A 15660-nucleotide genomic window follows, 5' to 3' on the forward strand; every position below is an offset into this window, starting at 1 on the left:
TATGAAAGACAGTCTTTATCAGAAGTTGACGCCGGTGTATGGGCTTTGGACACTGCCAAAGCCTTGCGGACAAGCCCTTCCCAAGGCAGTGCTGCCACTCCTTATGTAGCAGATCTTCGCTGCTGCGCAAGCATCACTTGTACAGTTTGGACTCCTGATACTACTCTTCCCTTGGTAGGTGTTGAACAGACTGACCAGCCCTTTGTCCTTTTCCATGGCTTCTGTGACTCGATGCCAAAACGTGGCGTTTAGAGGTTCGTCCTCGGGCCAGTCTGCCGCTGGACTGTAGGCCTTGCGTGTAGAGTATTCGAGTTGGAAGACTGGCCCGGTACAATTGAGAGTAGTGAAGGTGTTGACGTCAGCGTAGTAAGTGTAGGCTTCGAATATTTCCCATGTGCCAGTGTCGATTTCGTACAGGCGGTAACCCGAGTTCAGGTTGGTTAACGGGGTCAATGAGGGGCCGGTCCATGCCGCAACAAGAGCATCATATGCTGTTTGTAAAGTTCCATTGTTACTGTAGAAAATGGAAACTTGGTCTGGCAGAAATTGAAGTCAGTTTGGAGGCTCTTGTAGCAACATCAAGAATCAAATACGTGCCTTCATGGGTGTGACCGAAAAACACGTTAGCAATTACATGCGGAGAGTATCGCTCAATGATTTGATAGAAAGCATCCGACCCTTCAGGGAGAGCATTTTGGCCCTGCCAGCCGGTGGGCACATGGCCCATGATCCATACCCGTTGGCCTTCGTCCTCAGCTTTCTGAAGCTCTTCGACGAGAAAGGAGAAAATTCCCGAGTAATCTGGGTTCTCAGCATGTAGAAATGCAAAATTATTGGCTTGGTACCAAAAATCGGTGTTGATTGTAATAATCCTCAAGCCCAGCGGATGGCCAATAGAGTAGCCGCCGTAATGCAAAGAAGCTTGGGTCTGAGTAGCATTGTCGATCCAACCATAGTGCTCCCAGAGCTTGGAGATATGATCGTAGTGCCAGGAGAACTGTTGGCCGAGAGGCCCGTTGCGGTCGATGGAGTGAGGACTTCCGAGGTTGGTTGGGACTGAGTCGTGGTTCTGCATTTCATGAGTAACTTGACCACCTTCACTAGAGATAAATGGAGGAGACAACATAAAAACTCACACCAAGTGCCGCATAGATGGGCCCCCCGATGTATGCCTTGAACATTTGCCAAACGGACACCTCCGTGGAGTGTACATATTCTCTTCCGCTCGCACTTTCTATTTCATGGGCAACCAAGTCGCCACTGTACAAAGTAAACGCTGGTGGGTTCTCGATTGAAACACCAGTCAGGGGCTGAATGGATTGGAGCGCGGCAAGTGCTAGGTAGTAGGGAGAATCACATTTGTAAGAACCAAAAAGTGGTGCCGGCTGATTGATAACAGCTTGAGTTGAGTTCAAGTTCGAAAAGTGGGTTGAGGAGATCCTGCAACACATCCCAGCAGTACAGTTTGCTTCAGAACCAGTTTTGTATCGGGTGTCCAGGTGAAGGTCCGACAGGTGCAGGACCTTGACTCTTTTCCTGCTCCTGGATGGTGTTTTGGTTTTTCCCGGCCTTGGTTTTGGAAACTGGACTTTATATGGAACGACTGTAGGTGGAGGGCAGAAAGTAGGACTCAGCCAGGCGCAGATATACTGTCCATCCAGTCCCGATACATTGGCAAAATTCAACACCTGTGTCCATGGAGCGCCGTAAGTGGCGGCCTGGTATGTCTGCTCACACACAGCTGCTGTTTGAAATCCTGTCCCAATGCAAAGGGATATCATAACCTCAGGCAACCACGCAGGCGCAAATCTGGCCACGGTTTGACCGACCAACAGGGAAGCTGTGCATTTGGAGCAGTTGTCTGATGTGTTGGTTTCCAAGATGGCCCAGATTGAGTTGATGGCATCGTGGACTAGGGTATTGGCATCTTTGTATGTCAGGTTGGCCAGAGCTCGGGGATACAGAATTGGGTCCAGACCATGAGTCGGTGTTCTGTCTGGGTTTGTGAGGTTAAAGGGGAAGGTCACGTTTGACACCGGGTCAATAATCACGGGTTGAGGTTGACTGTCCGTGGTCGGCCCAGGGGTGACTGATATCAAGACAGTCAAGGTCAGCTTTCGAGGATCACCCGAGGGCGTACTTTTGTGACTACGAACCATAGTAGTTCTGAAACACCGAAGTCGGAAAAGCAGCAGGTACGGTGAACGCAGATAGGAGACTCGGTTCGCCATCAGTGATACTCTGCGTAGATGACCCAGTAGTCCCTGAAACAACCGAGCCAGGTGATGTCCAGGAGGGGGCCAAGAGAAGAAAGAGATGAGTGATTGGCCACATTTCCAACTTTAGCATGAATCAAACCTTTTTGGGTGTGAGGGGTATGACGCGAACTACATACATATCTGTGATCCCAAGTCCCTTTGCACAAGTGAGTGCTCGTGTAGCCTGGCTTGTGTGAACGGCTGGTTTCTGAGCGTTTGTCGTTACAGCCGAGTCTCAACGGCCAGAACTAGCTTCTTGCCGATGTTGCCTGTCTGCTGCCTGCTGCTTGATGAAGAGGTCATGGAATAATCTTCTCCGCAGTCTAGAGCTAAGATATGATTCGGCCTGATAGGTAGACTCGTGTGATATCGTGGCTCAACAGAGCAGGCGGGTCATCTACTCTTCATTGTCGAATGTCGACAGTCGGCCATCAATCTTCCAAGCCGCAAGGGAGCCACTGTAAGCTGGCGGCCAGGTGAAATTCTTGAGATGACCTTGAATTAACCTGACCCGCGAGGAGAGACCTGCATGTTATCTACCTTGCAGCCCACAACCTTTTCCATTTCCGTTCTTTTGCCAGCACCATTTTCCGCCAGCAAAACAAGCAAGTAAGTAAACCAGCCGGGGCCGGGGCCGGGATTGCAAACAAAGAAATAGACTGACCAGCGCCGTGAGCGAACCCAGATATCCCAGCACCAAGAACCGCTTCGACGCGAAAACAAACACTTGCAAACCCGCAACCAGACTTGCTTAGACGGCCCACAGCCAAGCGAAGCACCTGAGCACGTGACCTCCCAGAGACCTCCCGAGCTAGGTAAGGCTGACCAATCAACGCGTGTACTCAATTGACAGGACCCTTGCCAAAGCGTGGCTAACTTGGTGCCAAAGGCCCGGCTGTCGCAGCCTTCCCACATACCCAAGACAATCACCAAGGCGCTTGGTCGCCGGTCTGTAGTACGAATTCGCGTCCCGTCGCGGAAGCCCACTGGCAGCCTTGCCCATTCTGTCAAAAGGTTGCCAATGCCTGCCAGAAGAAAGGCCAAGTCCAAACCGCCCAAAGCCAGACATCGCAAGGCCACACGCGATCCCACTCCTGAAGAGGAGTACCAAGTCCGCAGCATCCTCAACGAGAAGGTCGAGCGCGGCAAGCTCCTGTACTTGATAGACTGGGAGGATAGCCCCGAGGGGCAGACCTACGATCCAACCTGGGTACTTGATGATTCCTGTGCTGTTTAGCTTGCCTGTCAAAGCTGCTTGTCTCGTTCAATTCCCTGGGACGCGCTAACCGCCATGGGGTGTTTCCTCTTCTTAGGAGCCTGCCAAGCACGTAAACGAGGTAGCCATCAACGAGTGGGAGGCCGAGAAGAAGAAGAAGAAGAAGCTCCTCGCTGGGGAAGGTCAGGAGAGCAGAAAGCGGTCGGCAAGCTCTCTGCCCGAAGCTGCCGAGGACGAGAACGAGGAAGACGACGCGAGACCTGCGAAGAGGGCCAAGGGCGACGACTCGGGCTATACATCTCCAGAGCTAGAGCTTGGGGTTGAAGTTGATAATATTCCTGACAAGGCAGGGAGGCAGCTTGTACTGGATATTCATCCGCCGTCACAAGTGGATCCTAAAGACTATCAGTTGTTTACAGAATCTCAGCTCTCGTCTCAAAACAGCAGTCAGCTCGATTCCACATCTCATACCGATAGCAACGAGGCATCATCTGGAAAGGTTCTCAGCCAGCGAACCATACCTGATTCCCAAGCCACTGGCGAGTCGGAGCTCAGTTCAACGATCCCGGAGATTGTGCTGGCTAGCCAATCGCAAGGACGGAGAGTGGGTTCCCTCGAGCGTGAGGAGCAACAAGCGCTGGATTCTCAAGTCGCGCGCGAACAATCGCAGCAGGCAGAGTGTGAGCAGCAGGTCGAAGAGCACCAGCAGAAGGTGGGGCAGAGCCAGCAAGAAGAGCAACAGCGCAAGGAGCAACAAAAGTCCAGCCGGGAAGAAGAACCTCAAGTATCGAAAACGTTGGACCACGACGAGGGGACGATATCAGAGTCTCTGATACCATCGCGCCAACCTGATCCATCACATCAACCTGTCAACCACGACACGCCACAGGCATTTCGAGACGAGAATAACCATTCACAGAGCAGCTCCGTGTCGGGGTTCTTGACGCAGCCCGACTACCCTCACCTCAGCAACGACCCCTTCGGCGGAGTGGAGTCCGCTGTGGCTGAGACTTACCAAGGCAGTGAAGTGAATCGAGATAGTCAAGTCGCGATTAGCCAACAACGCCGCACGCCTGCACCCATCGAAAACTCCTCCATCCCAAGTGTAAACAACGCGCCGCGAGCTGATTCACCACAGGTCACCTCACCAGAGATCTTGAGCTCCAGTTGGCAGTCGCAGCAAGCGCAGTTGGTAGATCCATTTGTGCCACTTTCGAGCCACTTGAACCAAATTCGAACTCAAAGCCAGGAGTCGAGCCAAAGGGTCGAAGAGTTCGTTCCCGAAACGGCGCAAAAAGAGAGGACTCTGGTTTCCAACAGCGAACACCACAAAACCACCTGTCAGTGATACCCGCTTGGCCAGAGCCGCAAGTTCCGGTTCTGTTCCGCCGCGCAGTTCTACCTTCCCCACTACTCAATCTCTCCCTCAACGATCAGAAACTGAAACATTACGACCAGTCTCCAACAACATTCGAATCAAAATGGGGCCAACGCCGCCATCTGGCAAGCAGTCCGACGCTGTCGCAGATCTGAGATCAGCCCTACCAGACTGGATGCTGCATCCAGAACCTGATCCTGAACCGCAGCCAGAGCCAGAGCCAGAGTTGGCAGTCCACCAGTCGCATAACCCAGAGCCTTCATTTCCAGTATCGGAAGAGGCTCAGTCGCAACCTCCACCACCCCCACAACCTCAACAATCTTCATTTCCCGTTTCGGAAGAAGCCCAGTTGCAGCACACAGAGCCTGGAGTTCCAATGTCCGACATGACTCATTTACATCACCCGCAGCCGTCAGTCTTATCCGAGGCCGGTCCAGGTCCTTCTTCTCCCTCCATTGCGGTACCAATATCAAGCCGGAGCCTTCCTCGGCGTGACGCAGTGGAAGAATTGCGAGAAGCCATCGGTCTTCACGATGGCAGTTTATTTGAGGCCCCACAAAGCCACTACCCTGAGGAAGTCCTCGCGCTTTCTTCCACCGAGCTCCCTGTTATCGGCAGCAATCATCAGCACAACACCGAGATGGAGTATGAGAATTTACCAACGACAGTTGCTCCGTCGGATCTAACGACCTCTGTGGATCTCTCACACGGTGTAGGCGAAGGCCCAGCCATGTCGAACCCTCTGTTCTCGGTTCACGATGTACAACCACTGGGGACCGCCGAGGTGGATTCCGATCACGACGCGGCACACGACATCGATGAAAACCCTATTGAGCTTCGACAATTCGTGGTAACCCTACCCATGGCGGCCAACACCCGGTCGCTCTATGTCGATGTTATTGCTCAAAACCTGCAGGCGATGACTGAGTTTGGCGATGTCTACTGCGAACCAGGCTTGCAAGCTCCGGACGATGCTCTGACGGCCAAGATTGATGCCTTTTTCAGGCGATTGAACGACCTGGTTGACCTCCCAGCATTCGACGACGACACATTCCATCAACTCAACTCTGAAGGCATGCTGAAGCATGCTATCAATTCCAACAGCAAGTTCTCCTTTGTCTATGAGTTTCTCAAGACGCTGCGGTGGCTCAACGACCGCATCTTAATCGTGGCACGCCCAGGAAGGACCCTGAAATACCTTGAGGAAATCGTCGCACAAGAGGTTCCCTTGTCCCAACTGAACAAGACGTATGCAGTCTTGAGTACCGAGTCGCCGGAGCACGTCAGCGAGGCGGCCAGGGTGATTGTGGCAGAAGCTGGCCAAGATCTTTCCAAGATTGGCGGGCAACTCGATGTCGTCATTCTCTTCGACCATGAAGCCAGGCAGGTCGACCTGCCTCCCAAGCTCAGTTGCGAATCGACAATATTCCTGTCCCTCGCCACCATTTGCTCTTTGGAGCACATTTTACTACAGCTCCGTGAAATGCCTTCGTATCCCGATATGTCACCTCTGGAGATCAGCAATGCTCTTTGCCAGGTGACCGCATTGCTGGTCAGGCATCTCAAGGACCCCGAATACGCACCTCCACCTCATGAGGTTGCCGCCGCATTTGCCAGTTTTCTGGAAAACCCCGAGAACGATATTGATTACGTGTCTCAACCCCTCCCAATTAGCGTGGACGAGATGTGGGAGTCACAACCCCAAACTCAAGCTGATAATGGTGAGTTGGGTCGTCGGAAGCGTCCCTTGGATGATGATCAAGATATGATGTCGAAGCGTCGAAGGACCACGCGAGCTTCGTCCTCGGTGCCCATGTCTGAGCTGCTGAGAGACACTTTGGCGCGCCACCCTGTTAATAACGAGCGGTCGGCAGAGATGGCCGAAGTGCCGGTTGCCCAGTTGGAGGGTATGGCGTACCAAGTAAGGAAACTCCCCATGAGACTATTTTGGAGACCTAAACTCACTAGTATTTCCAGATATTCAAGCTTGAGAACCGGGTTGACGATCTCAGCACCGTGAACGCGAAGTTGCGTGCACATACTGATCCTCTAGAGAAGGAACTTGAGTCATGGAGAGGCACCCTCAACACGCTTCACGTGAGATATACAGAAGCTCTCAACGACCGGTCCGACTTTGAGAAGGAATGCAAGCAGGCCAACAAGGTCGCGGCAGCAGCCACGGAGAAGCTCGAGAATGTCAAGGCCGAGGTCGCGTCGCTCAAGGAGCATAACAAGGCGCTTGAATTCAAGCTTGCCGAGGCCACACTGGCGATGGAACAGTCAACCATCCCCGACATTGCCCGGTTTGCCCAGCTCGAGAAGGAACTCGCCGAAACCAAAGCCAGGGCAGAAAAGGCTGAGAAGAAGGCTGCTGCCTTGTCAAACGAAGCCGACTTTGTCCGTCAGAATTACCAGAACGCCTCCAGTTATCAACAGGAGCAGAACCACGAGATGAAGAGGCTCAGGGAAGAGATTGTAGTTCTCACTACGCGAGCCAACGAGAATATCGTCAAGATTCAGCAGATTCACGCAGCCAATGAGCTGGCTTATCATCAGCGTCAACTTGCCGAACTACAGGATATGGTCCGGGATCGCGAAAGGGAGCTGGATCTTTTGAGGACGGAGAATCAACAGCTCAAGAGCGGCCGCAGGGAAACGAGGGGAGGAAGCACCCCACGCAGCCCGCGGATAGGCGCCATGGGAGGGGTGATGCCCAGCCCGAGACCTGGAAGGAGTGGTGCTGGCAGCAGGGGGACTAGTCCTGCCGCTGCGGCGAGTTCGGATCCTGCCGTGCCTGGTATGGCCTACGCGCCGGCTGGGGCGAATGGGCGGCGGCATCACCTTCGCGAACACCTTCGCGATTAGAAGAGGAGGGTAAACGATATATGTTTGATGCCCCATATCGGTCTCTTGCCATTGCGGCAAGCTTATTTACCAGTCTGCGCTTATTTGTCATACGGCCATCAGTTTTCAGTCGTCATCGGACAGGACGAATGGCACAACGGCAACGTGGAAGCTCAAGGATTGCTTGGTTTACTGTACATATTTGCGTGTTTAACTTGCATTTCGTGTAATTGGGATGGGGAGTTTTCGGGATAATGGGGAAAACATTGTATTGGGGCAAAAGAGTATATACTCTGCCTCTTATTGTTCAGGCGCAGTTTACGCAGCATCAAAGGGGAAATGGAGCGCAATAATCAAGTTTTATGTCGTTTGTCTCGGCTGTTTTGTTTTATTGGTTGCTGCATTTCTCGAGGAAAACTATCAAGGCAGATAAGGGAAGACTATACCGTTAGGATGGTTAGGCATGAAAGTTGTTCTGGGTGCGTGCTCTGCCGGGGAACTGTTTGAGTTTGAGGGCAGACATGTGGTGGTATTATTTTGTTGCAAATGATTGATTAGTTAATACCCGTGAGTAGTCGATACGTATTAGTGTTGGGGACTAAAAATGAGTGTGTGTTGAGTGAAACAATCGAAGTTGCTAGTTGTTGTGTCTGCCATTCCAGCTGATGATATGAGTGGCTTGTGTGATTCCAAGTAGAATGATTGAGTAAATGCAACGTGACACTACCACCATACTGGACAAATAATCATCACTAAGACTGCTTGATTCGAAGCTGGTGCTGGCATGAGGTTGTGGAAACCTTCGGTGTGGCTGAATGATGGCGTAACTGAAACATGGTCGTCTGAGTGTGCTAAAAGAACATGAGCGAGTGGCGTAAACGCCCTCTTTTGTGGTGGCATCAGCATTTCCTCCCAATGTTGGAGAGAAATCCGATCTCTCCAAGTTCAGGGGTAGGGTGACGATGGGGGTTAGGGTTACACAACTGCTACAACTACAACAACTGTAACATCTTGTCTCTGAATATCTTCTGAGGTCCAAAAAATTCAGGCAACAGTGAATTGAGGTACGATAGCTGTTCCAGTGCTTTCTTCCTTTCCTCGGGAGGTTTCTTTCACCCGCGTGGGCTTTCACCTGATTACAAAGCCCAGGCAACCTGGTGGGCTTCCAGCGTCGTTGCTCTGAGGGCGGGCGGCGATAAGAGGGTGATAAGGCGCATCGCCTGCCGCTGAGACGCCCAACGTCACTCGCCTCGCCGCCTCATCTGCAGCCTGCAGCCTTGGTGTCTTCTGGTCCCTCAAGGTGCAGCAGCTGAGCAAGCTCAAGACCCTCCAAGGGCTCTATCGGTCAACGAATTCCTAGGACTTTTTCGATCTCTTTCCTTTAAGCGTTCGCCTTGTTTTCCTTTCGACTTTTACAGCTAGAGAAGAAGAAGAGAACACATTTCACGATCGGATTTCTTATAATACAGTTTGTTTCCCTTCCAAGCACCCCAGTAATACAACTTTGTCGGCATCGGCCCCAGGACACCAATACCGATATTCCAGCCGCTTTTGAAAAGCCATGGATTACGCACGGCTTCGTGCGCAAGCCTTGAGCAATGGTGACGATGAAGAAGCGGTCACTGTCGATACCCGCGCCCTAATCGACAAGGTCTTGGCGAGATACTCTGGCGAGTGGACGACCCTCCGAGAGCTGATCCAGAATGCCGCCGATGCACAAGCTACCACAGTCAAGGTCAAGTTCGAGACAATACCCTCGATCAGCGTCCCGCTTCCACAGACGACGAACCAGTCCGAGCTGCTTAAACATGCCGTCCAGAACCATACCCTCCGACGATTGGTGGTGCAGAACGATGGCCAGCCGTTTACAAAGACAGACTGGGCGAGACTGAAGAGGATTGCGGAGGGAAACCCGGACGAGACCAAGATTGGCGCTTTTGGGGTTGGATTCTACAGTGTCTTTGCCGACTGCGAGGAGCCATTTGTCAGCTCGGGGAGCGAGGCGATGGCGTTTTACTGGAAGGGGAACGCGCTGTTTACGAAGAAGTATTTGCTGCCGCAGGGGCAGGTGACCAAGGACACGGCTTTTATTCTGGACTACAGGAATACGACGACGCCGCTGCCGAATTTGCTGTCGGTTAGCCAGTTCCTTGCTACGAGTTTGACGTTTGTTGCGTTGGACAGTGTGGAGTTTTGGATTGATGACTGGAGAATATTGTCACTTCAGAAGAAGTCGTCGCCAAGCTTGGGGGTTCCCATTCCGAGGGATTTGGAGACGAGAGCACAGGGAGGGCTTATGAAGCTCAAGGCGGCCGGCCGCACAAGCACACAGATTGATGGGACGTTTATGAGTGTTATCGGGTGGAAGCCCCAGGCGGTTGCGGCCAATGGGAACAATGAGCAGCATGTTTCTGAGATGCCCTCACTCAGGAGTTTCTTCTCGAAGCTTACTTCGGCTACTTCCCAGGCGGCGGGACTGAGAGGAAAGGCTGCTAGGGAGGAGCAGGTTGTACAGGATTCCATTGCCGAGGATCTCACGGCTTTGTCAACATCGACCATTTTTCTTCGGGTTACTGCGGCTACGATCGAGACGAATGTTGGTGCCAACTTTTCTGCTGAGCTAGAGCGAGCTACCAAGAAACCGCCACCTAAGGAGACGAAGTTGTCGATTTTGACTTCGTCGTTTGATGAGACTGTTGCGTCGGAGATGTCTGCCTCCAGCCAGGCTGCCAAGGTGGCCGATATCTTTGCATCAGTTTTGCCTAGCAAGAAGCCGGGTGGTCGTGTCTTCATTGGTTTCCCAACTGCCCAGACGACTGGTGCTGGTATGCATATTTTTGCGCCCTCGGTTATCCCCACTGTCGAGCGCGAGGCTATCGATCTGAATGCTCGATGGGTACGGACATGGAATCAGGATATGTTGCGCGTGGCAGGCATTCTTTCCCGTCTCGCTTTTATCAACGAGATGGCGGACCTGGATGAGAAGCTCAAGCGACTGTCTACCGGCAACAAAAAGGGGCCACCGCTGGCTGATGTGGAGAAGTTCGCGCCAGAGGCTCTCCATATCCTCAAGACATACACCTTTTTGGACTCTACGCCTAGCGCTCAAGTGGGCGAGCTCATTGAAGAGGCTTTTTGGACTGCCTGGAAGCGTCCTACGATTGAGGTGTTTTCGTCGAGGGGTGTCCTGTCCACCTCCAAGGTCCGAAACTCGTCTGAGGAGGTCAGCAAGTTTGTTGGAGGAATTCCGGTCATTCTAAACTCGATGAAGAATGATCCGTTCATCAAAAAGTTAATCGAGTTTGAGCTGATCAAGGATGTCACCGTTGAAGATATCTGTCAAGAGCTGGGCTCAAAGGCGATGGACAAGGACCAGCTTCGACATTTTATTCAGTGGATTTCGAATGCCGCTGCCGCTGTAGATTATTCTCAGCCCGACCTTAGACGACTCTTGGATGTTGCTGTCGCGACTGTTAGTGAGGGTGGTGACTCGGGTGAGATAGTCACACTGGGCACGATTTTGTTCTACCACAACAAGAACATTCCTGCGACGCTCCCAGTGCCGCCGACTTGCTTGCCACATGCCTTTACGGCTGGTATTCCTGAGGTCAAGCTTCGCGCTCTCGGGTGGGAGCCTCTGGGGATTGTGCCGTGGCTTCGGTTTTTGCTTGAATCTGCCGGACAAAAGGATGAGCAGAATCTGATAAAGAATGCTTCGTTCGCTGTTCAGGTCTTGACGGTACTTTCAAAGAGCTGGGATAACCTCAGCCCAAGTTCAAAGTCCTCGGTCGAGTCGGCGTTGCGGAACATCACGGTTATGCCGACCAAGATGGGCATGAAGAAGCCAAACGAAGCTTTCTTTCCCTCTGTCAAGTTGTTTGATGATCTGCCAACGCTCGAGGGGTGTGCCAATGTAAAGGAGAAATTCCTCACGACCCTTGGAGTGAGAAAGACAGTTGATCTGGACACCATCTTCACGCGGCTGTTGAGTCCAACACCTACTTCTGCCGGAGGAGCCGCGCCACGATGGAGCCATATGGAACTTATTCGGTACCTTGCTTCGGTCGAAGCTGATATCCCTGCTGCTGACTTGAAGAAGCTGAGAGAGTCAGCTCTCTGCCCTGCCGAGGATGGACCTCGTGGCATGGAGCCCGCAAAGGGCACGTCACGTCTCTACAAGGTTTCTGAGCTATTCGAGCCAAAGGATACGCTCCGGGCTTTGCGGTTGCCTATTATCCAATGGCCCGGACCTCCAGGTAGCTTCAGGGCCACCAGCAAAGAGGGGCGATTCCTCGCCACGCTTGGTCTGCGACCTTATCCTTCGGTCTCTGAGTTGGTGGACATGATGGCTTCAACAGACGAGGAGCTTCGGACAAAATCTATGACCTACTTTATTCAGAACCACTCGGTCAATGGGTATGCTGTCTTTGACATCTCCAAGACTCCCAAGGCTATCCTCCCGATTGAGGGTGATGAGAAGGCGCTGGTTTCCCCATCGCAGTGCTTTGTCAACGAGCGGGCTTCTGTTCTTGGTCACAAGATCCTGCGGAGACAGCTTCATGACCATGCGCCGAAGTTTGGTGTTCGGCGCGACCCCGACATGGCGCGTTGCGTCGACAGGCTCTTGGCCAACCCGCCCAAGGACCGCAGTAATGCTATTGCTCTCTTTGAGTACTTTGCCAGTCGGCTCGCGGACCTTGACATGAGCGCCCTGGCGAAGCTGAAGAATGCTGCCATCGTCCCGGTGGTGAGAAAGAAGGGCACATCGTTTGGATTCGGCACCAAGGCAGAGGAGTCGATTGTCTATGTCAAGCCCCAGAACTGTTACCTTGGCAACTCGACCACCTACGGGGACATCTTTGACTTTGTTGACTTTGGTCAGAACGCCAATGCGTTCTTGTTCAAGTGCGGGGCGCGGACGGAGCCGACAAAACATGAGATTGCCACGCTGGCGTGCAGTGAGCCGGCCCGGCTGCTGAGTGTGATGCAGAGTCCGGATAGGTATCTGAGTCTGCTGAGATCGCTGGCTGATGACTGGAGCACGTTGAGGAAGGATAAGGAGTTGATTAGGAAGATGAGGTCGTCGGCTTGGTTGCTGGGGTCGATGGAGTTGGCGACTAGTAAGCCGAAGGAGTCGGATGATACGAGTTATGAGGAGGAGGATGCGCCGGTGAAGCATTATGTACTGGCTGCGCCGGCTGATATTGTCATTTTGGATGATTACATCAGTTACAGGCTCTTTAAAGAGTCGCTACTGTGTGCGCCGGAGGATGAAGCCCTTGAAGCTTTTTACCAGGCGCTTGGGTCCGAGAACTTGGGGGGTCGAGTCAAGGAGCATATTCTGGTTGGCACCAAGAGATCGAGACAGGATGGAGCAGAGTGGCTGAGAAAGCATGTGATTGAGCGGTCCAAGATCTTCTTGCATGAATATGCGAAGGACAAACGGGAGCTGGTCAAGAGGGATGCGAAGTGGTTGGAGGCGAATCTTCAGGTCATTTCTGTGTCTTCGGTTGGACTGAGGCGGTCGCTTCAGGGACACAACAAGTATCATCAGGAGAAGCGCTCTGCGGCTAGCACCCAGGGCGACAACTGCTGGATCTTATATGTTGCGGCTGAACATAAAGATGATAAGCCGGACATGTACCAGGTCGGGCAGGCCATCTGCCAACTTTTGCTCAACAGGCCGAATCAGTCGGCCTACTTCTTTTTTGAGCCGTTCCTGAAGCTTGGGTTGCTTCAGTTACGGGATCGTGGGTACAATGTCGATCGTATCCTGCGTGCCAAGGCTGCTGAGGCCAGGATCGCGGAGGAAGCGAGACGCAAGGCTCTCGAGGCAGAACAGAGCAAGATTCGGGAGCGGGAACAGGAGTGGGAACAGAATCTTGCGGCAAAGGCTGCGCGTCAAGAGGTTAAGACGCCCACTCGTGATCAGATGCCTGGTGCCTTCCACGATTCACCCGAAGATGACCATGCTTTGGCTTCTCCGCCGCAACAACAGAAATACAGAAGGGGCTTCTTTTCTGATTTGACCAGACGGTTGGGACTGGACACCGGAGATGACGGCGAGCAACAAAGGCAACTCGAAAACTTCGCACCTCCCTCCCAACCTGAGCGAGACACCAAACGCCCTGTCTCCTTGGGAGAAAACAAAACCCGCAAAGCAGACGACGGCCGCGTCACCTCCCCAGCAGTCGTCCAGCAAAACCTGCTCAACGCGATCAACTCGACCCGCGCTCACGACTCGACCAGCCTCTTCTCTCCCCCTACCGAGAGGGAAGTCAAAGAAAAGGCTGTCTACTGCGACACCACCCCGGCACAAAACATCACTTTCGCGGCGGAGGCCCCCCGCGGAATGCGAGTCTTTATCTCCAAAGACATCTCCACTGACACCTCAACCTTTTTGGCGAACAATATCGCCGAAATCAAGCAGTTTGAGCTGTTGCTGAGTGACTGTGGGGAGATTTACCGGTTGCCGGCGAAGTCGCTACATATCTTTTATGATGAAACGGGTGGGACGATTGCTTTTAATGCGAACGGGAGTATGTTTTGCAATTTGAGGTTTTTTAACCAGCTTCATCGTGCTGTGGGGGATAATGGGATAGGGGTGGGGAGGGAGTTGAAGGGGCAGAAGAGGGTGGAGGCTACGACTTGGTGGTGGGTTGTGTTGGCGCATGAGCTGGCGCATAATCTTGTGAGGGAGCATGATGCGAAGCATAGTTATTATACGTAAGTTCTCACTAGGGGGTTGGGATGGGGATGGATGAAGGGGGGCTAACATTGGGGTTGACAGGGAGAGCTTTATTCAGCAGTATTTTCCGAGCATGATGGCCAAGGCTGTGGGTTGGATGGCTGAGGGTGGGAATGCTGGGAGTGCCTCCGGGGATGGTTCGGCTTTGCCATCCTCAGGGAGACAGCAGGGTGTTCCTAGGGCTGGTACGCAGCAGAGCACCGCTAGTACTGCTGCTGCTGCTCCGCCGCCGCCGTATACCGAGGGACGGTTTTGGGGGGCAGCAGCCGAGTAACGGGGCTAGTTATTGGTGAGGATGAGGTGAGGGTGTTGTTGGGATAGAGTATGCGGGACATTGGAGTTCTGGTTCAGACACAGAGGGCTGGCTGGCTATACATGAGCACGGAGTAATGGTTTCTGGATTCTTTTGCGAGAATTTCGGGATGGGATAGGATAAGACTTGATGGGTTCGGATAGGAACTGGATTAGTGCATACCGCAGTAGGTAGGAATATATGTAAACATTATTAGATGAAGATCAGATGTTGGCGTCGGGGTGTGCTCGGTGTGTTGTTTGTGCACTGGATAAGAGCGGGAGGCGAGGATGTTTTGTGTTATGAGAGAGAGTGTGGCGCTAGGGTATTGCTTTGCCCCTGACAGGCACAAGACCTCCGTGGTTTTGGGGTGGGTTCCGGGATAAGTTCTTCCAGTGTCAGCTTCCGGACTCTTGCACGACAGGTCCGGTAGACATGTACCTTGTGGGCGGAATGGCAGTTCGGACATGCGACGAACTTTGACAGGAAGCTTATTGTGCATTCAGTCTCGGTGGTTGCTCGGGGTGTTTCTTATTTCAAGATGGCGAATGGTTGTCATCAGGAGGTTGATGGCACTAGGTAGTGAGTGTGTGGGCATCACGGTGTCGGCAATAGTACACACAAGTTAGGTATCCAAGTACGTAGGTGCTCAACCATCCCTGAATTGACAACTTGTTATGATTTATCTATTTCGGGATGAATCCCCGCACAAAACACACCTCTTCCACCACGCTCACACTTGTAACCGAGACAACTCTTTCCTAGGAGAGTATTCTGTGATCAAAAAGGCCGATTACTACCATGTTTTTTTGTAGGGCGTACCTAACGTGAATGATGGGAGTTTGAATGTCCGACGTTAGCCATACCGATACGTTACCCCGCTTCGGGGCGTCATTGAAGAAAGGAAAGAGCGGGGCAGGGGGG

At 52.7% G+C, this 15660-nt stretch overlaps 4 protein-coding genes across 4 annotated transcripts; 3 read left to right on the top strand and 1 right to left on the bottom strand.

Annotated features, from left to right (window-relative positions):
• Nucleotides 1-18: 18 nt before the first annotated feature.
• Nucleotides 19-1181, bottom strand: QC761_211600 (uncharacterized protein; the record flags this gene model as incomplete). Its single annotated transcript, XM_062876894.1, has 3 exons — nucleotides 19-514; nucleotides 594-1069; nucleotides 1137-1181. The coding sequence occupies 3 exons, from the start codon at nucleotides 1179-1181 to the stop codon at nucleotides 19-21; spliced, it is 1017 nt and encodes a 338-aa protein (XP_062735535.1).
• Nucleotides 1182-2577: 1396 nt separating this feature from the next.
• QC761_0044030 (uncharacterized protein) lies at nucleotides 2578-4822 on the top strand (the record flags this gene model as incomplete). The annotated part of the gene is made up of 3 exons (XM_062872389.1): nucleotides 2578-2867; nucleotides 2944-3468; nucleotides 3572-4822. The coding sequence occupies exons 2-3, from the start codon at nucleotides 3280-3282 to the stop codon at nucleotides 4820-4822; spliced, it is 1440 nt and encodes a 479-aa protein (XP_062735536.1). The 5' UTR covers nucleotides 2578-2867; nucleotides 2944-3279.
• A 133-nt stretch (nucleotides 4823-4955) lies between these two features.
• Nucleotides 4956-8351, top strand: QC761_0044040 (uncharacterized protein; the record flags this gene model as incomplete). The annotated part of the gene is made up of 2 exons (XM_062872390.1): nucleotides 4956-6773; nucleotides 6830-8351. 2 exons carry the CDS (start codon nucleotides 4956-4958, stop codon nucleotides 7715-7717), a joined length of 2706 nt encoding a protein of 901 aa, XP_062735537.1. The 3' UTR covers nucleotides 7718-8351.
• Nucleotides 8352-8778: 427 nt separating this feature from the next.
• On the top strand, nucleotides 8779-15344 carry QC761_211620 (uncharacterized protein). Its single transcript, XM_062876895.1, has 2 exons — nucleotides 8779-14422; nucleotides 14487-15344. The coding sequence occupies exons 1-2, from the start codon at nucleotides 9258-9260 to the stop codon at nucleotides 14716-14718; spliced, it is 5397 nt and encodes a 1798-aa protein (XP_062735538.1). The 5' UTR covers nucleotides 8779-9257; the 3' UTR covers nucleotides 14719-15344.
• Nucleotides 15345-15660: the final 316 nt, after the last annotated feature.

Source organism: Podospora bellae-mahoneyi, chromosome 2, assembly GCF_035222275.1.
Source record: "Podospora bellae-mahoneyi strain CBS 112042 chromosome 2, whole genome shotgun sequence".
Classification (NCBI taxonomy): Eukaryota; Fungi; Ascomycota; class Sordariomycetes; order Sordariales; family Podosporaceae; genus Podospora; species Podospora bellae-mahoneyi.

What these genes read in the sequence shown, in the direction of transcription:
- QC761_211620 (XM_062876895.1), top strand. Translation starts at nt 9,258, where the DNA reads ATGGATTACGCACGGCTTCGTGCGCAAGCCTTGAGCAATGGTGACGAT. An exon ending in GCGAAGCATAGTTATTATAC is followed by an intron (nt 14,423 to 14,486) that starts GTAAGTTCTCAC and finishes TGGGGTTGACAG; the next exon opens with GGAGAGCTTTATTCAGCAGT.